This window comes from Narcine bancroftii, chromosome 14, assembly GCF_036971445.1.
Source record: "Narcine bancroftii isolate sNarBan1 chromosome 14, sNarBan1.hap1, whole genome shotgun sequence".
In the NCBI taxonomy this organism is placed as follows: domain Eukaryota; kingdom Metazoa; phylum Chordata; class Chondrichthyes; order Torpediniformes; family Narcinidae; genus Narcine; species Narcine bancroftii.
Genome location: NC_091482.1, coordinates 10,716,792 through 10,741,144, shown reverse-complemented (window position 1 = coordinate 10,741,144; position 24,353 = coordinate 10,716,792). Strand labels below are relative to the sequence as shown.

The 24,353-nt window shown below is 46.7% G+C and overlaps 1 protein-coding gene across 9 annotated transcripts in view; it reads left to right on the top strand.

The window, feature by feature from the left end:
- Positions 1–24,353, top strand: part of cuedc1b (CUE domain containing 1b) — a 91,783-nt gene that overhangs the window by 34,216 nt on the left and 33,214 nt on the right. For 7 of the 9 annotated variants that reach the window (XM_069910208.1, XM_069910209.1, XM_069910210.1 and 4 more), the window contains one exon: positions 20,928–21,549. In XM_069910208.1, coding sequence (XP_069766309.1) covers positions 21,241–21,549 — 309 coding nt within the window. In that variant the 5' untranslated portion in view covers positions 20,928–21,240. Of the gene's footprint in view, positions 1–4,424; positions 4,447–7,742; positions 7,808–20,927; positions 21,550–24,353 lie in introns of those variants that run through there. The other 2 variants (XM_069910215.1, XM_069910214.1) reach the window with 2 other exon arrangements.

The following is a 24,353-nucleotide window of genomic DNA, read 5'->3' as shown; positions in this document are numbered from 1 at the left end:
TGAGAAATGATGGGGGTGGGGGTCAAGGGTAGCTCTCTGATAAGGAAGGGAAGGGGGCGGAGAGCTGGGGGAAAGGAAATAGGAGAGGACCAGCAGGTCACATAGCATCCATGGGAATTAAAGGGTAACCAACAATCGGGCCTAAGCAGTGTCTGCACCGTCAGTCTGATATGCTGCCATCTTCCTGACAATTAAAGGGGCTGCTGTCTGAAGCTAACATTGACCTTTAATTAAAATCTAAAAATATCCATACTGCTTAATGAGCAAAAAAATCTGTTTTTCTTTCTATCTGTCTTCTTCCTTCCCCTCTTGGACTTCATTTCCTGTAATGCACAGAGATTTAAACTCCGTCGTACTTGGAAGTTTTGGGCCTCTTTTAACTTGGCACAAGTCCTGCTTCACACCACAGGGGCCTCGAGTACTGCAAACTCTGTGGAGCGGAGAGAGAGAGACCTTTCCTTTCAAACTGAATATTAAAACTAATCCTATTACTGCAAGACGCTGGCTATTGAATGTTAATAGTGGCAATGATTGTAACCATGGAGACCGTATTAGCATTGCTGAATTCTGAAGCCTTCTGAGGGCAGAACTTTTGGCGGGGGTTAGGCTGGTGATTTGCGTGAATGGATTGAGGCTGTCCCAGTAATCCTTCACTGGAGAGCTGCCATCTGTGGATGTATTATAGCTAGTTAAGATTTTGGCCTTGAATTCTGGATCCAGGACAGCATGGACTCTCCAGAGTGTTTGGAGTGGGATTATAAAGGCAATAGCGCATAGCACATTACAGCACAGAGCAGGCCCTTCGCCCCACAATGTGGTGCCAACCTGTGTAAACCTTCACAATAATCCAATTTTTTCCCAACACACCCATATTTTATTTTGCACCTATTAAGCCTGTCTAAGAGCCTTTTAAATGTCATGAAATTCACCAGAGCCTCCTACACCAACCCTGGCGATGCATTCCAGGCACCCACCACTCGCTGCACCAAAGAAAACTTAGCCTCTTGCGTCTCCCCAAAACTTTACCCCTCAGGCTTTTTCCACCGAGGTTGGGTGAGACAAGAATCAGAGGACGTGGGTTGAGGGTGGGTGGGGCGGGGGGGGGGGGTGGGGAGATCGCTTAAAGGGAACTTCACCCAGAGAATGGTGAGAGTGTGGAGCTGAAGTGGTGAATGAGGGCCCCAATTTCGACATTTAAGAAAAAATTGGATAGCTACTTAAGTCGGAGGGGCATGGTCCCAGGTGCGGGTCAATGGGACGAGGCAGAAATATAGTTTGGCTTCTGAGATGGGTGTAAGGGCCTATTTCTGTGGTGTGGGGTTCTGGGGGATATACCCATGGAGCCACTACCACCCTGGAAGGAAAGGACTCTGTGTAGGGGCTGTCACATGGCCAGTGGTGCAGAATTGCCACTCACAAATGGTGTGGGGCAAGTGGGAAGCAAACTAGAAAAATTTTGATGAAGCAACAATAGGGCAATGAATCTCCACTCTACTGTGACATTGTTCATTGCTTTGACAAGGTTTGCGTTGCTGTTCATTGTTTGAAAGAGACAATCCGTGGCGTTGAGTGGTGGGAGCGATGACATGTGCAGAGACATGTTGGGCTATGGGGGGGGGGGGTCACAGTGGTAGCACGGTCAGCCTTCCTGATGGCGCGGCCCAGCGCTGCCATACTGAGGAGGTTCTCAAGGTCGCTGATGCGGCAAGTCAACCAGTCTGGTTCCCCTCCATGAAGGCTGGTTCCCTTGGCAGCAGATCTTCAAAAGGCTCCTCAGATGGAAGGGAAAGGCCAGTGGATGGGTCCTCCTTGGTGCAGTGTCCTTGAGATGAGCCATTGGGTGAGCACTGCTCGAGTGGTGACTGTGAAGTCTACCAGCTGCAGCGTCTGTACTGTGGTAAGGGCCAACAAGGTTTGGTCAGCTGATTTATTTGTTCACTTGCTTTTTGTGACAAATTTATTATCTCTGTCAAGTTCCGAGATGGACCCATTACTCCGCAAGCCAGCCTCTCTTAACTTTGTACCCTTGACACCCCAGTTCTCCCACTTGCCACCTAAGGAAAATCCACATAGTCATGCAAACTCCACATAGGCAGGTGTCGAAGGCCTGGATTGAACCAGGATACCCTGCGCTGGGAGACTCTGCTGCACTGCCTGCGTTCTGAGGTATCCTTTAATCAGTGTGAGGTTGCCGCTCTGGAGTCTACGTTTGGCCTATTTAACGTGTCCATGTGTCTCAGAGTTGTGTGTTTGAGGCCAAGACATTCTCACTCACTCTTGTCTCTGTCATTTTGCATGTCATGTTCATTGCTCTCCATTTCTTCTACATATTCCCTTCCCCCTACATTCTTCCCCACCCCCTCTCTCGCTGCCCCTTCTTGTTGCTCATGTATGAGGCATCCAGACCAGGGTTGCAGAGCTCTCTCTCCCTATCGGTTTCCCCTCTTGTACGAGGCATCCAGACCAGGGTGGCTGAGCTCTCTCTCCCCATTGCTTTCCCCTCTTGTCCGCGCTCAGACTGTTGTCTACTTGTGTTTCCAATGCTGTTGGAAACTCTTGGTTGGACTTGTTTCCTCTTCTCTTTCTCTCTCCTCCATCCCCACCTCCCCACCCCCCCCCCCCCCCCCCCCCAGGACCAGGGGCTTGTTTCCATAGACCCCAGGCGCTTGTTCTCTCTCCTCCATCCTCACCCCCTCAGGACCAAGGGCTTGTTCTCTCTCTCTCCCCCCCCCCCCCCCCCCCCCACCCCAGGGCCGGGGCTTTCCAAAAATCGGCAGTTCATCCTCTTGGTCGTTCCACCGTTCTTTGCCACTCCCTCTGAATACTTGAGCCTGTAAATTCCTGTCCTTTATTCTGAGAGGATAATCTCTAGTTAGATTAATCCCTTTCAGAATTTTAATTTTGATATTCATTGTTCTGAACTCTTTAAAAACTAAACCCCATCCTATTCTGCTCTTGTAGGAAAGCTTATCTCAGGAACTGACCTCATGAACTTCTCGGTCCCTCCATTCTCGGGAGAGCAGAACTCCAAGCAGTATACCAGGCTTTCAGGGGCTGCTCTGTCAGGGCTGAACTACCCGTTCAGCACCTATCCCAATAATTCCCCTTCTGTCTGCACTCAGGCTGAGGGACAGACTCCGACAGAAACCAGCCAATGTTCAGCGTGAGCTTGGATGGTGGGGGTAGCTAGAGCAATGAATGCCAGCGGCTGCTCCAGCATGCAATTGTGGAGTAGTGGATATGGTTACAGCACTCGCACGGCTGAGTTTGGGAAAGAAAAGACAGACAGATGGCAAGTTGTGCAAGTGGATCGTTGGAAACTGGATGCAGGCGGTAAGGTTGGCACTTGTTCAAATGAATCGTAGCAGGACTCGACCACAAAGTCGTTTAATCCTTTCTCCAGTGAAGCCAAAGTCTGCTAAATTAGTAATGAAGTCTAACACTGCCTTCTGTGTGTCTCTAGGTCAACTCCTGCCCCTATCACCCGATCACTCACACCCAAACAGGTGTTCATCGCCACAAGTAGACTCAAACCGCAGGCTTTGTGCTGGTTGGCTTTCAGGGGGGTTTTAAAGAGCAGTTTTTCTGGAGTCTTGGCCAGTGTTCCTCTTTCACCCAAAACCACTACTGGCAGGTTAGCAGGTGGTCCACCCACTTCCTGTGTGTGGGATGCTGTTGTGCACGGAAAAGTTTTGCCCATGCTTGCTGGAAATACGATCCCTTTTACCGTCGGAAATGTCAGGTCTGATCATCCATCGAGTCCTTGTGTTTGATTCTGATGTTCGCAGCAACTCCTTGCGGGTTTGAGCACCCTGGTGTAATTTACAGCAGCCGATCAACCTACTTTGGGATGTGGGGAGGAAACCCACGTGGCCATGGGAAGACGTGCAGGCTCCAGAGGTCGGGATTGAATCCAGGTCCCCGGCAAGGCAAGCTGCCCCACGCGATTGGCTGGGAAGCTCGTTCCACATACCCATCAATCTCTGAGTAAAGAAGTCCCCCCCCTCACATTTCCTCTAAACATTTCCCCCAACTCTCAACTCATCTCCCCCTTTCTTAAAGGAAAAAGCCTCTCCTCGTCAACTCTGTCTATGCCCCAAATAATTTTAAATACCTCAATCAAATCCCCGCTCAACCTTCTGTGCTCCAAAGAACAAAGACCTAACTAATTTAACCTTTCCCTATAACTTAGACCCTGTAATCAACACAGTCCTACAGCTTCCTATTTCTGAACCTACCGCCATTCTTCCAGGCCATGCTTTGTAACCTGAAACATCCTGTTGTATCTTTTAAAAAAGAGGTTCTGATTGAAGTCTCTTCCTGTAAATCTGTGATATCTGGTCTTCGACTTGTGTTTGTCTTTCTTAAGTGGTCTCTGATGAATCCTGTTATCGAAGTTCCGAGGGTTTTGCATTGCCGCTCCTATATGAATTGCAGACTTTCAGGGTAAGTTGGTCAATTGGTCGTATTTGGGTGGCATGGGGCAGAAGGGCCTGTTAACAAGCTATATCTCGATATTATTAAATATTAAATTAATTTTTTAACATAAAATTTAGCCTTGCAGCACGGTAATAAACTCTTCCAGCCCTCAACCCCATGCCCCCAAATATCTCAATTAATATACAATTCCCATACATTTGGAAGGGCTGGAGGAAACCGGAGCTCCCGGTGGAAACCCATCCGGACACAGGGAGAACGTACATACTGCTGACAGACAGCCCGGGATTCGAACCCTGGTAGCTGGCACTGCAACAGCATTATGCTCACCATGTCGCCCATCATATTGTCTGGGTAGTCCCTAGCTTTCAACTCTTATTTAAATTTGGGATGCAGTGATCTAATAGATTATAGACTCTTGGAGTGTTTATAATCTGTCCCGAACTACTCCAAGCTCTCTCACGGGATGACCCTGGTCGGTCACGGAGGGAGTATCGACTCTCATTGGTCAGGCTGGGGAAAGGTGAAGAGTTTCCATCCCTGGTGGAAGTGGGTGAAATTGGGTGGGTTTTGCATCTGGTTTTATTTCAGTAGCTGAGTTGGGGTTTGCGTGCCAGTTCTAGTACTTTGTTTGACTGGGTGACCAATGTAGGCCATCGAATAAGACTGGAATCCAAGAGCTGCAGGTGTTTGCAGTTTCTGAAGTCAGGAAGGAAATAAGACTTCCCCTGCAGACTTGATGCCCTTTTCCACCTCCTCTGGAACTGGAACTAACTTGTTTCTCTCTCTTTCCCAGTTCTGTCTTTTGTTTTTCCTCTTTCCTCTTTCAGAATCAGAATTTATTGCCATGAGAACATCACAAAATTTGTTGTTTCGCAGCAATATTACCGGTGAAAATAGCTATAATTTTTTTTTTAAATGAGAGAAGCAAGTGAAAGCGAGGTAATGTCCGTGGTTCATTTTCCATTCAGAAATCTGATGGTGAAAGGAAAGAACCTGTTGGTCTTCAGGCTCCAGTACCTCCTCCCTGATGTTAGCAGTTAAAAGAAGGCAAGGCCTAGGGGGTGAGGGTCTTTGATGATAAGAGGCTCCTTTTTTGAGACATCACCTCTTGAGGATATCCTTGATGAAGTGAAGGCTGGTGCCCATAATGGCGTTGGCCGAGTTCACACTCTCTGCAGTCTTTTCCTGTCCTGTGCAATGGCACCTCCCTACCAGACATTGATGCCATCAGTCAGAATGCTCTCCACAGCCCACCTGTAGAAAGTTACAGGAGTCTTTGGTAACGTACCAAATCTCGTGAAGTATAACCGCTGGCGAGCCTTCTTCACAACTGCATCTTCAGAGATTTTGACACACAGGATTTTGAGGTTCTTGATCTATTCCATTACTGACCCCTCGATGGTTCATGTTTTCATTCTCTCCCTCCCCCCCCACTGTTGTGGCACCACTCGACCATCTGCTCTATCTCACTCCCGTACGCTTCCCCGCTTCTGTCCGTGATTCTGCCCGTAGTGTCGTCGGCAAATTTGCAGACGGAATTTGGATTGTGGCTGGGTCACACAGTCATGAGTGAGTGGAGCAGTGGGCTAAGCACGCATCCTTGAGGTGTGCCCGTGCGGACCATCAGTGAGGAGGAGATGTTGTTTCCCATTTGTACCGACTGTGGCCTTCCGATCTGGAAGCCAACGGCCCAGTTGCGGAGGGAGGCTCATTTTACATTAAAACAGAGACTGCTGAAAACTTGACAGGACAGGCGGGGAGTGTCGGTGGAGGGAGAAGCAGCTGCGAATCACCGTTCTCTGTCCACAGGGGCTGCGGGACCTGCTGAATTTCCAGCGGTCTCCGTCTTTGTGGTCGTCACCCTTGCAGTTTTAGAGAGTACTCCATCTCAAAGCTTTCTGCTGTTGGCACGTGGTCCCTAAAGGGACAGCGTCCAGAGAAAGGTGCTCTCCTTTCCCCATCTCCTTGGCTCTCTCAGTGGGAGTGTGACTGATTTCACCCTTGATTCAACATGAAGTCCATGGACACAGACGCAAAGAATGTCAGTTGTGTAAAGTAAAAAGAGAAATATCTGGAAACAGATGGAGCAAGAGAGAAGCGGTCAACGTCTCAGGGATCTGAAGGATGGACTGTTTTCTCCCAACTCAACTTGTTAAGTTTCAGCTGATTATTGTCATGGTTTCAGAATTTGGGGTTTGTGGATTTGAAGGGGGATTTGGAATTGAAATGTGCCAGGGCAATTGATTAGTAAACCAGGTGAATTCACTGCCTTACAGAAGGAAGGCTGGAGTCTCCTGATGTCACTCCTGTCATCAGGCAGTGGGGAGAGAATATAAGCAGAGAAGCTAGAGCAAGTTTTTGACGACTTGGGTGTGTGTTATTCTTTCTGCACTTCACAGTAGCGCACACGCCACAGCATATGTATTTGTGTTATATCTGGTTGTGTGACTGTACTGAGGACTGGAAACGCTGTTTTGTTGGGCTGTACTTGTACAATCAGAGGACAATAAACCTGACGTGATATTTTTTTTGAAAAGTCTCATGCATGTGTCGTCTGCTAAGTGGTTTGTTATTTCAGAGGAAAGGTCCCTTTCAAGGCACCCTGCATCATCGTGAGAGTTGGCAACTATTTCCTTGGAGCGTAAGCAGTTGGGCTGTTTCTTTCCAGTTCGTCCAGTGTCTGAATCATCGGAAAAATGAATTTAGTTTTGCAACTGAACAAAATAAATGCCTGTGTTTACTGAGGGCCTCAATGCCAAAGCTTTATTCAAGGCGGTGAGGGTACCTTTAAATGCCAAGCCGGAATGTTGGGAATGTTCGGCAGAGTGGACAGCGTCCGCGGAAAAAGAGTTGGTGTTGGTGGTTGAAGGCCCCTCGGCGGTTCTGTCTTGGGCGCAACACGTTAACTCTTGCATCGCACGGTAAAGTGCTGCAGGATCTCAGCAGGTCACGCGGCGTCCGTGGGAAGCAGCAGGCAGTCGTCGATTCGGCCTGCCCGACCTGAGGAAGGGCGTTGGCTCTCTCTTGCCACAGAATTGTCTGATCGGAGTGTTTCCAGCACATTTTGATAAGATTTCCACCATCAGACTTCTTGTTTTCACTTGGAAGTACATTTAAAAGCTCATCGCAATGTTGTAATACAGGAAATAAACAGCCAATAAGCTCACAACAGAGCTAACAAGTTTCAAGATTATGCTATTTTTAGGCTGGATTCCAGCCTAAATTCCAGTGACTCAGGTTCACTCCAGACCTCGGGTGCTGCCAGTTTGGTGTTTGCACGTTTCCCGGAGTTTCCCTCAGGTGCTCTGATCTCCTCCCACATCTCAATGTAGTGTGGGTCAATGGGTTAATTGGCCCTGGTGTTCAGGTGAGTGGGGTGGATTGATAGGAAAAGGGAGGGGAGGTTGGGGGAGGACTGTAGGATCTAGTGGAAACGGTGCTTGATGGGCAGAATGGACCAAAGCACCATGATTGACACCATCCAACTCCTTGGGAGAGGAGCGCGGCTTCATTTTCACACGTTTGAGGGCAGGTGAGTAGTGGCTGAAGAGCTGACCCTCACTCACTCAGACCTGCTCTGGGGAGTGAGGCCGGATCCATCTGCCCATCCCGCAGATGCGGGCGTCGGCCCACTGTCTTCTACCTTGGTGAACCTGCTACCCATGGAGTTGGGTGTTAAGTAAAATTGGTCTGGGATGTGGGAAGGTGCAGAGGGTCAGAACAGCTGCAAAAAAGGAACTGGGATCTGATCACGGCACAGACACTTTCTTTAATCTCTGTGCATAATCTCGCGGGTGTCACTGTTTAACAAAAGTTTCAAGCGAAAGGATCATGACACAGTTGTTTGTGAGTTGTAAAAAACGTCTCATTGAAGCTGGTGATATTCTACCCAGTGGAATAGCTTCACAGGAGAAGATAACTCCGGGGGAAGGGAGGGGTGGGTGGGGGGAGAACACTGAAGTATCTTTGGACAAATAAGTAACAGCCGCACTTTCCAGGTGATGTGGTAAACCAACTTCACAGCAGTGTGATCAATCAAAATTGGACACTGAGTGCCAAACAGACACTCCAGGGTTGCTGCATCAAAGGCATGGATTTGAAGAAGAGTTTGAGGAGGACAGAGAGGCGGAGAGCTCTGGGCAGGGAATTCCAGAATTTATGGGCCGCACAGCTGTGGGAACAGACTGCCTGCTGCTTGACTGAGGCTTCAGCTCCTTGTTTGTCTTGCCAGATGCAGTGCTGGAACAGCAAAGACTTGGTTTCAAAGGCACGGTTCGACAGCTGAAACATTAGCGCTGACCCCGGGGTCATCCTCAAGAACTCAGCCTTCATCTCCGGGATTTGAGGCAAAGAGCTTGTTAAGTTGTTGGGGCCCCAGCTCCATTCTTGGCTGCGTGCAGCCCGTAGCAATTGGTGATCAGGAGCCCTTGGCAGGACTGTCCCTTCCAACTACTGATCCTCTGGAGAGGCTCCAGAATTGACCCCCCCCCCCCGACACATTCTATGTGTAGAACAGCTTCCCCACGTTACTGTAAAATGTTGAGTCTATTTTAAAAATTGCAGGCTCAAGTTCTGCCTATTCCTGCCCCCCACAGTTCATCTCGTGTTTGGTGTATTTAACCATGAAATCAGGGGTAGAGTTTTTTACATCAGCTTTAAAGACTTGCATCGAACATTATACAGGTTGGACCACTTTAATCTGGCAATTTTGGGACCTGGCCATTGCTGGACCACAGAAAATGTCGGAAAATAGAAAATGCACAGAAAATAGCTGTCAAAGGAGTGGTAGGTGCCTCGATCAGATCCATTTTCTGAGCTAAAAGGATCAAATATACCACAAATTAAATCTTTCTCATGGTTCAATTTGCAATGGGGTAGTGGTTGATTTATTTAACGGCAAAGCATTTGTCTTTCTCACGAACCATCCTAATAGAAGCCTCATTGCACTGAAATTGCCAAGGACGAGAGGAGAAAGCTTTTCAGGTGGGGAGTGGAAAATGGGAAGAAAAGTGGGACTTTGTTTATCAGAAGAATTGGAGGTGCCCAAAATACACTGCCAGAGGTAGCTAGAGATATTAAGGTGCTTCTGGAGGGACAGGCAAATATGGAGGGATGTGGAGGTAGAAGAGATTTTGTTTAATTTGGCATCATGTTCACCACTGAAACCATGGTCTCGACATCATTCTGTGTTAAGTCTGAATACTAATCAGTGATGATGTGCCAATTTGGCATGTCTTTTAAAGGTTGAAATATCTGTTGGTGAAGATTTGAGTCCCAATTGGTTTGTGCACCCTGCTTTATGAAACTAGAGTGTTCCTCAGAAACCTATCGTAAGCCGAAATGAGTAAAGTGAAGACCCGTTCACTACTATTGAAGGCTATTTTTTGTAAAAGTGTAAACCCATTCAAATCCTTTGGTAAAAGCGAACACAGGTTTCTTCGTAACAACGAATTTTCGTAAGGTGAGTATTCGTAAAACGGGGTAGACCTGTATCGCTTCTGCTTCGTTAATGAGAAATCCTTGAAAGAAGAAGGCATCCAGAACTTGTCAGGTTACATTGGTTTTTGGGTCGCACTCATCTCCTTGGCTCAGATGGCTCCCCCCCACCGTGGGAATAAAATCTCTACAAAGTCTGCAGTTACACGAGATTGCAGATGCTGGAACCTGGAGTAAGAAGCAATCAGCCGGGCGAACGCGACGGGTCGAGTGAGCAGCGTCAGAGTTGTTGTTGTTTTGGTCGGAACCCTTTCAACAAGGATTGAGAGCGCTGAGGGGAGATGGCCAGTAGAAGATGTAGCCTGCCCTCCACAGCAGAGCTTTGCCAGTCACTGGTAAGTCTGAAACCTTTCCGTGGCTCTGCCTGGGAGCTTGCTGCAGCTCGGCCTTTGCCTGCCTTGCAATTAAATGGTGGCTTCAGTTGAAAATGACTTCATTCATAAGGAACAGAAGCAGGCCATTTGGCCCGTCGAGTCTACTCCGCCATTCAGTGAGATCATGGCTCATCTCCACCGACCTGCCTTTTCCCCATATCCCTTAATTCTGCAAAAATATATCCAACCTTGTCCTCGATATATTTTCTGAGGACCCCTAGTCAGCAGGCAAAAGACAAGTTTTATTCTGGATTTTCCCTCCTTTTTGCCTTGCAGAACTCAAAGACCCCCCCACCACTCAGGCCTTGCTCTCTTCACTCTACTGCCCTCAGGAAAAAGGTGCAGGAGCCTAAAGACGAGCTCTCAGCGACACAAGGAGAGCTTCTTCCCCGCTGCCATCAGATTCCTGAATGAACCAACGACGCAGCCTTACTTTTTGTGCACTATTTTTAAAAAAATTATTGTTGTTAAAGTGATTTATATGAAGGTTTGCACTACGACGCTGCCGCAAAAAAAACCACCGAATTTCGTAACTTCTTCATGACGATAAATTCTAATTCTGATTCTAAAGTCAGCTCCACAAGACGAACCTGAGGTAAAAGTAGGTTCAGGCAGCAGGTTGGCCTCTGTGCAATGCTGTTCAGCTCCCTGTTTTGACAAAGGGCTTTTTTGATGTGAGGCATTCATCCTGCTTCCGTCTCCATGGATGCTGCCTGACCTGCTGAGTGTTTCCGGCTTTTCCTGATGTTGTTTCAATTTTCAGCAAAAGCAGATTTTTAAGGAAATGCCCATATGTACCATTGAGCGCAGTTCTGGTCACCTTACTTGAGGACAGATATATTGGCCTTTGAGACAGTGCAGAGGAGCTTCAAAGATGAGGGGTGAGCCTATGAGGAGAGATTGAGTCATCTGGGACTGTACTCACTGGAACTCAGAAGGATGCAGGGAATCTGATAGAAAAATATAAAGTTATGAAAGGCATAGACAAGATAGAGGTAGGTAAGTTGTTTCTGTTGGTGGGGGAAGATTAGAACGAGGGGACATAGCCTCAGGATTCAGGGTGGTAGATTTAGGATGGAGAAGAGGAGAAACTGCTTTTCCCAGAGGGTGATGAATCTGTGGAATTCGCTGCCCATTGAAGCAGTTGACGTGACCTCAGTGAATATATTTAAGACAAGGTTGGATAGATTTCTACAAAGTAGAGGAATGAAGGGATACGGGGAAAAGGCAGGTGGATGGAACTGAGCCTGTTATCAGATCAGCCATGATCTTACTGAATGGCGGAGCAGACTCGACGGGCTGGATGGCCGACTCCTGCTTTTGCATCTTGTGTTCTTATTTCTTGCGCTGTGAGCCATTGGTCTTTCTATGTGTGGAACGGTTAAGTTATTGGAATAGCATCCGAAGTCCCGGACAATGGATCTGGAGACACGAGTTAAGACTTCACCACAGCAACTCTAGGGGGGAGGCCTTGAAGCATTTGGGACAAAAAAATTAGCAATCACGCATCTTAGGTGACATGGTCAAACATCTCCAGGCACTTCACAATAGTGTGATCAATCAGAATTGGACACTAAGTGCCAAACAGACACTCCAGGGTTGCTGCATCAAAGGCATGGATTTGAAGGAGTTTGAGGGGGAGAGCTCTGGGCAGGGAATTCCAGAATTTATGAGCCTCACAGCTGTGGGAAGAGACTGCCTGCTGCTTTATGACAATTCAAGCAATTGGATAAATCTGAATCAGAGGGGCCAAATGGTGGAAGAAATCAAGAGAGAGAGGCAACATAGGTGTAAAGAGTTGGCATTGGGAGATGAGCACCAATGGACAGATGATTTCTCATCAGAGTGCTCGAGTCTTTGAGTCCTGACGATATTGAATTTGCACCCTTGACTCTTGTGCCTGTGCCAACTGAACGTCAATATGTGAACCCACCGTGCATGCACCAACCGATGGCTGCGCGCAGCCTATGGACCCTGTGATGTATCCCTGTTAAAGTTGTCAAATTCAACATAAACCGCGTAAATTTTTTCTTTTTTTAAAAAGATGAATGTAAGTTGTGTAGGTTGCAAGTTGGGGAGTACCCGTATTTAAAAGAACCTGCAGAATTCTGGTAAAATGGTCTTGTGGACAGATGAGACCAAGATGAACCCGCATCAGAGTGATGGCAAAATGTGGAGACGTAAAGGAACTGGCCAAGATCCAAAGTATACCACTTCATCTGTGAAACATAGTGGTGGGGGTGTTATGGCCTGGATATGTAGGGCTGCCACAGGTACTGCCGCACTTATCTTCATTGGTGATGTAACTGGTGATGGCAGTAACAAAATCAATTCTGAGGTGTATCGAAACATCTCATCTGCTCCAAACTCATTCGACAGTGCTTCATCCTACAGTAAAAGAATGATCCGAAACATATTGCTAAAGCAACAAACCAGTTTTTCAAAGCTAAAAACTGGAAAATACTTGAATGGCCAAGTCACCTGATCTAAATCCAATTGAGCATGCCTTCTGTATGCTGAAGAGATACTTAAGGGGACAAGCCCCCGAAACAAGCAGGAGCTGAAGGTTGCTGCAGTCGAGGCCTGGCAGTGTATCACCAGAGATGATACTCAGCACCTGGCGATATCTATGAATCACAGACTTCAAGCAGTCATTGCATGCAAAGGATATGTAACAAAGTACTAAAGATGATTACATGTACTTTAATATACATACCATTGTTGTGATCCAAATATTTTCGTGCCCTGAAATGAGGGGACACTGTATAAAAAGGGCTGTAATTTCTACATGGTCAAACCAAAATGTACACAAATAACCTTGAATAAAATCTGGAATGTGCATTTCAATCACATGTGAGTTGTTTGATTACAAACTTAAAACTGTGGAGCACAGGGGCAAATAAAAAGTGTCTTTTCCCCAAACATTATGGAGGGCACTGTGCCCATCCTGATAAATTATTTGAACTGCATTTTGCCAATTGACTGGCGTTTTGAATTTCTACCAGTTTTTAATTGCCAAGAATTTTTCTTTTGTTTTGTAAACATGCCTCAGTGATTGAAAAACTGATCTTTCAAGATGCCACGTACATACAACCTCCTCCTTCAATTTCCCTGATGAAACAGGCTAAATAACTCATTGCATAACTAATCCAGTCTGTTTGCTTTGGGAGGGAAAAGGTTGGGCTTGCCGCTGAAGAGGCCTTGCTGAAAGCTGCTGCAGAGGAGGGGAGGAGAGGTCTTTTCGGAGGGAGAATCAGCCCCAGTTCAGAGGTCGGCCCGCGTTTCACGTGTTGCATTTCCTTGCGTCGTAGCCACTTTGACCCATTGATCCTAATGCTGGAATTGTTTATTGTCACATGTGCCGAGGTACAGTGGAAAGCTGGTGTGCTATCCAGGCAAGTCAGCCTACAAGTGCAGGAGGTCGTTCAATAATAAGGCGATATTGTAGGATGTAGCATTGTAGTAAGTGGGAGAGAACCAGAGAACTTTCTTAATGAGTGCATGACACGCAGGTTAAGTGGAGAGCAATGCTCAAGAGGGTCTAATATGTTTGGATGATCTTTTAGACCTTCAAAGGCTACTTCTACATTCACAGGGAAGGAGCATAACATCTGATGTAAAATCCTTGCATTGGAAGGACCATTTAGCAATCGTGATGAAACTAGCTTGATGAGGCTTTTATCAGGATGGTTCATGAGGAAGAGCAGTGTCTTGTAATAAAGCCCCATTAAAAATCATAAATGATTGTGATAGATCACAATGGAGAAAGCCTCGCTGGTGGCTACTTCAGAGTTTGATGCTCCAATTAATGAAGTCTGGACTCTTAAATGTTGTCAGTGACCCAGCTTAAACCATTCTCAGGGAATGTGTTCCACATACTCTCCACTCTGTGTGAAGAGATCTCCTTGAAATCTCTTCCCCTTGTCATAAGCCTGTAATTTTATATACCTCTGATATGGGGAAACGTTTCCTGATTTAAATCCCTCGATTTTGCATTTTACCTCTGAATTGTAGGAGACCCATCTTCTCCAGTCTCTCCATTCCAGTGAACATCCTGGTGAATCTCTTCTGCCCCCTCTCCAGCACCACTACATCCTTCCTGTTGGTGACTGGAACTGCACGCAGTGCCCCAACCAAGGTCTGACCAACGTTTTCTAAAAGTGGAGCTTGGCTTCCCGACTTCTGCGTTCAATGTCCCAATGAATGAAGGCCATCATCCCATTTGGCTTCCGAGCCACATTATCTACTGGTGTTGCCAGCTTCAAGGGTGAATGTTCTTGTACTCCAAGGACCCTCTATTCCTCCATACTCCCTGACCCCAATATTCATGGTGTACAGCAAGTCCCCGGGTTAAGAACATCTGACTTATAGACAACTCGTACTTTCAAACAGACTTCGCGCGGCTTCAGCGGTTAGTTGGCGCAAGGGAGGAGAATACCTTCCACCATTTTAAGTTGGATCATGTTGCCATTAACACTGTAGAGTGTGCAACTTTGTATTTGGCTTTAATTGGCCATCTCTCCATCTTCTTCTGCATCAACCAATTATTATTATCATAATGTTACTTCACGAACGCCCCTTCCAGTATGCAAGGCATCGATGAAATGAGAGTGTTAACTTTTAATCATGATTATTTTTCTTTTTTTCCTATCTAAACTGTTTGAAGAACTGTTTCTTTACTGCTTTCGACAGTTCTGTATACCTACACACCTATAGACAGATTCTCTCTCTCTCTTCAGTACATTGTAGTTACTTTTAATATTACAGTGTAGCGGGAGTCGCTACGGTTATAGCTTGAGCTTGAAGAAAGAAGACTCTCACATGCAGAGAGTGTAATCGACACCGACTTTTTTTGGGCTGCAGCTCTGCCTTTTATAGGCTGTCGGCCATGTCACCACTGGGTCATGGCTTGAGCGGGGCTGGCTGGCTGCCGATTGGCTATCCTGGATCTGCGAGCTTGGATTAGACCCACTGCAATCTGCTGGCAGTGATTGGTTGATTCGACTACTGTTGCTGCAGCCTATGGGAGCGGGTCTCTCATCCCGCGTGCTGTTTGCTTGATTGCTGCGTTTCGACGGCCCTGTCCTGTGTTGGCCCGTGGAGCGGGTCGCTACAACAGTATTATGTTTAAGATGTTTTGGTGTATTTGGAAGTGTTTTAGAAAAGTAAAATATAATATATTTTCTTTTTCAATATTTTTATTGAAATTGAAGATCCACATTGAAAAATGTACAGTATATAAGAATACATATTAAAAGTAAAAAAAAGTACATTACACTTGGATCCTTCATTCACCACATTCTCAATTAAACCTATTACAGTAACATTTTATTATAAAAATAAGATCTAAACCCACTACCAAAAACGAAGCTGTTTGGCAAGGAGAGGAGAAAAGAATTCCTTATCAAAAAGATAAATTAACTTATTAGTCAACACTTCTTCATTCATATCAAATGAGAGATTCTGAGAGTAAATTCATAAAAGGGTCCCCACAGTGTTTGAACATTTGAATTAAATCAGAAATTGAGCATCTACTCTAAATTTAAACATGATATCTCGTAGGATTGAGCATAAGTAGGTGGGGTGATGTCCCACCACCTGAGCATCGCTGCCCGCCTAGCCGTAAGAGAAATAAAAGCTAATACATTCAGCTCAGGTGCTGTATATGTACTATATATACAGAGTACTATATATAAAGAGTCTGGAAAAACAACCAACTGAAAAACCTCACAAAGATAAGCGTATACAGAGCCGTTGTCATACCCACACTCCTGTTCGGCTCCGAATCATGGGTCCTCTACCGGCACCACCTACGGCTCCTAGAACGCTTCCACCAGCGTTGTCTCCGCTCCATCCTCAACATCCATTGGAGCGCTCACACCCCTAACGTCGAGGTACTCGAGATGGCAGAGGTCGACAGCATCGAGTCCACGCTGCTGAAGATCCAGCTGCGCTGGATGGGTCACGTCTCCAGAATGGAGGACCATCGCCTTCCCAAGATCGTATTATATGGCGAGCTCTCCACTGGCCACCGTGACAGAGGTGCACCAAAGAAAAGGTACAAGGACTGCCTAAAGAAATCTCTTGGTGCCTGCCACATTGACCACCGCCAGTGGGCTGATAACGCCTCAAACCGTGCATCTTGGCGCCTCACAGTTTGGCGGGCAGCAGCCTCCTTTGAAGAAGACCGCAGAGCCTACCTCACTGACAAAAGGCAAAGGAGGAAAAACCCAACACCCAACCCCAACCAACCAATTTTCCCTTGCAACCGCTGCAATCGTGTCTGCCTGTCCCGCATCGGACTGGTCAGCCACAAACGAGCCTGCAGCTGACGTGGACTTTTTACCCCCTCCATAAATCTTCGTCCGCGAAGCCAAGCCAAAGAAGATATATTAACACAAATATTTGACTAACTGACACTAAATAAGGGCCATATGTGCCTGTTCCGCCTTGCCTACAAATTTGACGTAAAGACAAACTTAGGAACGGATCTTGTGCCTGTAAATCCAGTCCTCGTCAATGCATAGTCTCAGTTTTTGCCTGCATTGAACTGCATCTGCTGTTTTTCAACCCAGTTCACCAACCCAGCCACAGCTCACCGCAGACTATGTCCCACACCAGCAACAACTCTGGCAATCTTTGTGTTATCCACTGGCTTCCTGATCTTGCCTCCCAACTCCATGTTCTAGTCATTTGTGTAAACCTTTTCCCCTTTGTGGGGTTCAGTGTATGGGGAAGGTGCCAGGCAGTCAGTAACCAAAGGGTTACTGTTGACCAGCAATGTGGTGGCAGCAGGTTGATCGATGTGATATTCTCAGCCGGGCCCTTTTGTGGAGCTCATTGATGCTCCTAGGATGCAGGCCGATACCTTGGCATCGAAGGTGACTAAAACCGGAGGGCGTAAAGGGTAGGTGGTTTAGAGGAGAACTTTTCAGCAAATGTTAGTTAGAATCTGGAACAGTTCCTGAGAGGGTAGTGAAGGTAGAGATTCTCATCACATTTGACAGGTATAGGATGATCCTTCAATTGGTCAGATATGGAAGGTTGCAGACTGCGCTGGCGAATGGGATGAATGTAGATGGGGTTCTTTATTCCAAAGTGAGACCACTGCAAATTGGAGGAACAGCACCTCATCATCCGACTGGGCACCCTACAATTAGGTGGCATAGAAAGCCACTTCTCTGGCTTACTTTAAACCCCTCCCCCCCTCCAACACTGCTTCTCCCATTGCCTCCCCCTCTCTGTGTCTCTCCATTCAGTCTCCTTTTGCACAAATATGACAACTTCTTACCTTATCATGTCCAATTAACTCCTTTTGTGGGCCTGGATTCCACCCCCGGCTGGCACCGTCTGAATTCTGAGACTTTCTGAGGTTTCCTGCTTCTGGCTTATTCTGCCTATTCCTTGAAGAAGGGCTCATGCCAGAAACGTTGGCCAAATGTTTTCGTCTCCTACGGACACTAAAAAGATCGGCTGAATACCTCCAGCATTTCGGCGGGGGTTCTACCTAATGGCCAGGATGGACATGATGGGCCAAATGGCCTGTTTCACTGGTCCATGAAATGCGACCCCTTTCTTTGAGCTATTTACAAAACAGACCAGTTCCTGATTTGTTGCATTCTGGTTTAAAGCAACATCCCTCTCACTTTGGCAACGTTCAGAAGCTGAGTATCTAATTTCTCAAGGTGGCCAATCCTACCCCACTCCCAGTCCTGGCAACCAACCCCGAGGCAAGTCTCCCTTGGTGCTGCAGGCGGCTGGTGACATGATTCCTGGCAAAGTAGTCGCTCCTTCAGCTTCGGAAGTCTTGCAAATGATACATTCTGATTTGGAGGAACATGTTCTCTCCTGTAGTGCATGCTTTCTGAATCTCTCTCTTTCTCTGTCTCTTTTACCCCAGTTCTGCATTCACAGTCAACCCACCTCCATCCCCCCAACTCCCACCACCCCTATCAATTCTCACCTGTCCTCTCTCCTGGCCTCTTCTCCATATCCGATTATCACCTTTTGTCTGTTGGTCTGCACTCCTCCCTCTGACATTTCTTTTATCTAGATGCTGCCTGCATTTTTCCTAACTTGAAGAAAGTCTCAGGCCTGAAACGTCGGTATAAACATTGTGAGACCGGCTGAATTCCTCTAGCATTTCTGCGCTTTTACTACAATCACACCATCTGTAGGCTTTCATGTTCCAGTCTTTTGATCAGGCATTCTTTCTAGACACCGTACCTTTGTTCAGTCCTCCTGGGCGTTTTAATGTGGAATTGAAAAATAAGACAAAAGCAAATTGCCCAGAAGGACTGATCGCAGGAAGGAACTGAGCATCTCCAGAGAAGCTGCATGCACTTAACAAAAAGCAAAACGCATCTGGTCTCCTGAATGGTAGCACAACGTTGTTACAGAGCCAGCGAACCCAGGTTCGAATCTGGCGCTGTCTGTAAGGAGTTTGTGCATTCTTCCCCGTGTCTGCGTGGGTTTCGTCCGGGGGATCCAGTTTCCCCCCACCCTTTAAAACATACGGGGGTTGTAGGTTAATTGGGGTGACATGGGCTTGTGGGCCAGAAGGGCCTTTTACAATGCTGTATGACCATGTATGGTATCTATGGATCAACTTGGTGAGCTGTGGGTGATCAGCGCAGCAAACCATGTGCTTCTGCTTCAGCTCTTCTGTCATAGTGAAGGTTCATCGTGACCGACCATTGAAATGCATTACCTATGTTAAAGTATTAATGCCTTGAGGTCTGTCCTGCTTTACGACTGCTGTTCTAATGTGAATCATATCCTTCTCTTGTACAATCAGTGTGGTTGGGGGTGGGGGAGGGGTCACTGCACAAAAGTATCTTTTATTCACTGAGATTGGATCCTGGAATTTATAGACTGAGCAGTAGCTTTTGATCATTGAAAATTTACAAAAAAAATCTAATCTAAATCCCTTTGCAACATGAACTGTCTCATCCTTGTGAGAGTTCCTTCATTTTACCCATCTGCTCCCTCCTTTCTCTGCTTCTGAAATTTAATTTGTTTTATCTCTCCTATTTCTAGTGGAGGTTTTTTTTGAGCTGAAATGTCAACCAGAATCAGAATTTATTGCCATGAACAAGTCCCGAAATTTTTGGTGCTTTGCGGCAGCGTCACATTGCAAACATTCATATTATAACCATCTTACAGCATAAAAATAAAAATAATCATACACGAAAAGCCAGGCAGTGTCTTTGTTTCATTGATTATTCAGGAATCTGATGGCAGCGGGGAAGAAGCCGTCCTTGTGCCATTGAGTGCTCATCTTTAGGCCCCTTTACCTTTTTCCCCAATGGTGCTAATAGGGGTGTATTACAGACCACCAAATGGGCCAAGAGAATTAGAGGAACAAATTTGTAGGGAGATAACATGTATGTGTGAGAATCATAAGGTAGTGATCATGGGAGAGGACTGGAGGGGTATGGACCTGGTGCTGGTCAGTGGGACTAGGAGGGTGGGGATTTGTTACGGCATGGACTAGTAAGGCCGAACTGGCCTGTTCTATGCTGTAAGTGGTTACATGGTTATATGGAGCAGAGTGAAGAGGGAATGGCCTGGGTGGTGGGGGTCCTTGAGGATAGAGGAAGATATCGCTCTATGTAGATGTCCTCAATGGAGTGAAGTTTGGTGTCTGTGATGTTACAGACCGAGTTTACAACTCTCTGGAGTTTATTCTTGTCCCGAGATTTGGCGCCACTGTACCATTACCAGATCACTTTGGTGTGTGGAGCACTATTGCTGATCCCATCAGGAAGAGTGGACAAGTTATGTGCCATCATTGCAGCCATGTCTTGTTTAAGGGCTTCAAATCAAGTTCATATTTATTGTCAGAGTACATACCTGCAGCCATGGCAGAATGGCGTGGAATGAAAGTCATCCGTGGATTTTTATCAGTGTCACTGGTTTTATTAACTTTTTAACATGTCGCTGTCATGAGAGCCATATCTGACCAATTTACATGATAGAGGAATTTGGGGATATGGGGAGAAGGCAGGTAGGTGGAGTTAGGTCATAAATTAGATCAGCCATGATCGTATTGAATGGCGGAGCAGGCTCGATGGGCCATTTTTGGCCTACTCCTGTTCCTACTTCCTATGTTCCTATGACTATGCACAGGAAGATCCCACAAACCAACCACAAAGTAAATGACCGGACTCTCTGCTTCAATGGGTGCTGATCGAGAGCAGAGCCAGAATGTTAAAACAGCACAGACTGAATTTATTTCATGAGGTGAAAGCAAACAAGGCTTTTACTTATATGTTCTATGCACCCCCCCCCCCCCACCCCCCGTGTTTGTGTGGGGGGAGGGGATGGATTCATTGGGCCACCTTTGAGAGTGGCTGAAGAATAAATAAGAGCCCTTAAAATAAGAGCCCTTAAATGAATCTCAGATTGATTTTGTCATTGAGGAGTTTGATGGTGAAGGGGTAGCAAATGTTCCTGAACCTGATGGTGAAGTCTCATGGTGTCCATAGCTCTTTCTTGATGGCAGCAGTGAGAACAGAGCAAGGGATCTAGACTCACGAACACCTCTTTTCCAAAGTTTTAAACAAATGTGTCTCCCACAACCTATCACTAATCCAGCTCTTTTCCCTGTTACAGATGTGCCTTTGACCCAGGGATGGCCGATGAGATTTTGCCTTGTTCAAAAATTGGAGTGTCATAGGATCGTCGCCACGGTATTTTGGGAGTGAAGGTTCTCGGTTCCCCTGCTGTATCTTTTACTACAGAAATTGATGACCTTGAGACCTGGCTTGTTTTGCTTTCAAGTGATTTGGATGTTCCCATTGGGATTTTCTGCACTGGTTTCTCAAACCTTGGGATGTGGCTTTGGACCAGTTTTGCGAGAGAGCTCTGAGAAGTTCCCACCATTTCACACTCCAAGCTGAGCAGGTTTCGAAAGACGCTCTTTAAAATGACCAGTCTTTTCCGAAGGAGCAGTAGCAATGGCAACTCCAAGGGGGGTTCTACCGCTGCCCCGTCCCAGCTGCTCAACAACAGCAGGCCACCCCGCCAAGTCCGGAGACTTGAGTTCAACCAGGCCATGGAGGATTTCAAGGTGATGTTCCCCAACATGGACTATGACGTGATTGAGTGCGTCTTGCGAGCCAACAATGGAGCTGTGGACGCCACCATTGACCAGCTTTTGCAGATGAACTTGGACTGTGGATTTGACAATGGCTACGACGAGAGTTCGGACTCTGACGAGAGTATCCCTCCAGAGGTGAGTGTGGGAGACTGGTGGTTGGGGAGTGGGTGGGAGCTGATCAGGCCCTACTGCTATGATTGCTAACTGAGCACTGATGTTAAATCACAGCAGATTCGTTCATCTGCAAATTCCCACTTTCCGCACTCTATCCCCACAGCCCTGAAGTACCTTTCCATTTCACTTCTGAAAACTCTGACCCATTGCAGATCGGAGTTCCACATCACACAGACTCTGTTTAAGAAAACAGGGCCTTCCCTCAACCCTTCCACCATCAGACTTCTTTCTCAACACTAAACTCAATCAGGGACGCATTTAAGGACTTACTTTTGTACTTTATTGATTGTCTTTTGTCTCTGTATTGCACATTTTGTTTACATGTGTACATTGTGTACAGTGTTTTTGCACTACGTATAAGTGGGGTCTAAATCAGCACCTACTGAAGCAGATTGTCCAGTCATTTACTTTGATGGTTGTTTCGTAGGATCTTGCTGTGCATAGACTCAGAAGAGTGACGGGCCAAAAAGTTATTAAAACTAGTGAAACGGGCAATAAAAATCCATTGATGTCTTTCATTTCACACGTCTCCGTGATTGGTTTCAAGGCGTTCAATCCACAGGTTCAGAAAGGCCCTTAATCTGCCTTTCCTGGAACGAGCTTGGGTCAACCATTGGCCATGGGGCTGTAAAAGTCAATGTCAAACCCTAAAACCTCTCGATGGCACCACCTAAATTCCTGGTTTGCTCTCCAGTTCCGCCTGTCTGAAATCCCCGTTTTGTGTCCCCAACTTCCTGCATCTCTGGTCCTGGAAGGAATTGGGCTTTAGACGCGTAGATCTGATGCCTCCTTAGATATTTTATTTCCAGCTCTTTGGCTCTCAGTGCTAGATTCCTCCTCCATATTAGCCGTGCCATGTATTTGGGAGCCTCGGATACTCAGCAAAACTTGCCATTGAGAAGTGCAAGGAGTGAGCCAATGGGGGCAAAGGGTCAGAGGTTGTGGTGATGATGTTGGCAGCTTCCAGTCACAAACTCCTGAACCTTCACACTCGTTTTGTTTCACTGAGAAGTTCTTGCTCTCCATTCTAATCGCACTTTCTGCCACAGCTTTGATTGTTGCAGCTCCTAAGTTAATGATCCCATCCATCCATGGCCCATCCCTTCGCAAGCAAAGATGAACACGGTGCCTTGTAGCTTTTCAGCTTTTGGCACCGTGTGCCGGGGAAAGGACTTGGAGGTGAGTGCTTGCCCAGGACAAACACCTCCCTCTGGGTCCCATGCCACTGAGCCTGGCGGAGTGCAAGGCATGACAGCCAGAGTGATGTGGGATTGCCCCGCAGTGGTCTGTTCCAAGACAGTGCTCGCTGGCCTTTGTCATTGAGTTTGCTGCTGCAGACCGCTATGGAAACTGTTTCCCGCGCTCTGTCACAGCTGCCAGCCCCTGCTGCAAGACTGACATGTGCCATTTGCCCATAGCTGGGGCCCTTTCTAGGTACTGACGGCTGGGTGAGCCGAGCCTGGGGATTTGAAGTCAGAGTTGCTTTCTCCTCGCCTTTGCCTGAAGAGGCAAAACCTGCGAGGCAGCAGGTGGTTTGAATTCAGAGTTTACCATTAATGATATGGTGTAACAATTGTCGAATAGGAAAGTTTTGTGACGTTTTTAAGTTATTGAAAAGTGGAAATGGTCCCAAAGTGATCAAGTAAAAACCCGTGGTATCTGGCACCTACAGGGATTGGTGTGTCTTTTGCTATGGTAATTGATATCCCAATTGATAAGCGAGTTTTCCAGTTGCTTGGGACTGTGTGCTGTGTCAATGGCAAAAAAATGGTGAGGCGTGTTAATTTTAAACTTCGATAGGTTTTTCCCATTTATTTCCCACCTTTTTTTTGGCCGGTTGCTTGAATTCTGGATAACAGAGATTATACAGTCTCTGCAAAGCGGTCAAATCCGTATTACTTTCCTCCGTCTCCATCCATGACCTTGTGAAGTAGCAGTAGAATATCAAGTTCAAGTTAGTTGTCACCTTTTTCCTGAGACAGTGAGAAGGGTCCATATTTGTGAGCACTCCAGCGGGTGAACCTGTATGTGTAAACAACAGCACAAAGTGAATGAGCAAGATTCCATAGCAGTATGCAGTATTCAGGTGTAATATCGGTCAACACATAGCAAGGGGAGAAGGAGATCACTATTGTGGGGCTCATTCAGGAGCCTGATGACTGTGGGGAAGTGCTCTGCCATGTGGTGGGTGGAGCAAGCATGGGGGGGGGGGAGGTGAGAGGCGAGTTTAGGCCAAGTTTTCCACAGGTGCTTCCTGAGTTCATGGTGATGCACCTCGCAGGTTGTGAAGTATATTCCTGTTATACAAAATGAGATGCGAGAGGGTAATGGAGGCTTCCTGAGCATGCCTGGTACTCAGCTTGCCGATGGTTTGCACTGAAGGCGGTGTGGTTGCGAAAGCTGCGGGCGTGCTCGAGGCGAATCTCTTTTGCTTCTCTTTCTTTGGCTGTAATGCTGTGGTTTTCAAACCTTTTCTTTGCACTCACCTACCACCTTAAGTAATCCCTATGCCATCAGTGCTCTGTGATTGATAGTAAAGGATTGCTTAAGGTGTAGGTGAATGATGACGGTGGAGGGGGTGGGGGGAGGTTGAGAACCACTGCTCTAGTCCCAATTGTTACTGAATGATTTTGCTTGAGATAAATTGTCATTGGTCCATTTCCTTTGGAGTTATGAAACCGTCCACATAACGAGTCAATTAGGTACGATTAAAGCAGTGGTTTTCAAACTTTTTCTTTCCACCCACAGACCACCTTAAGCAACCC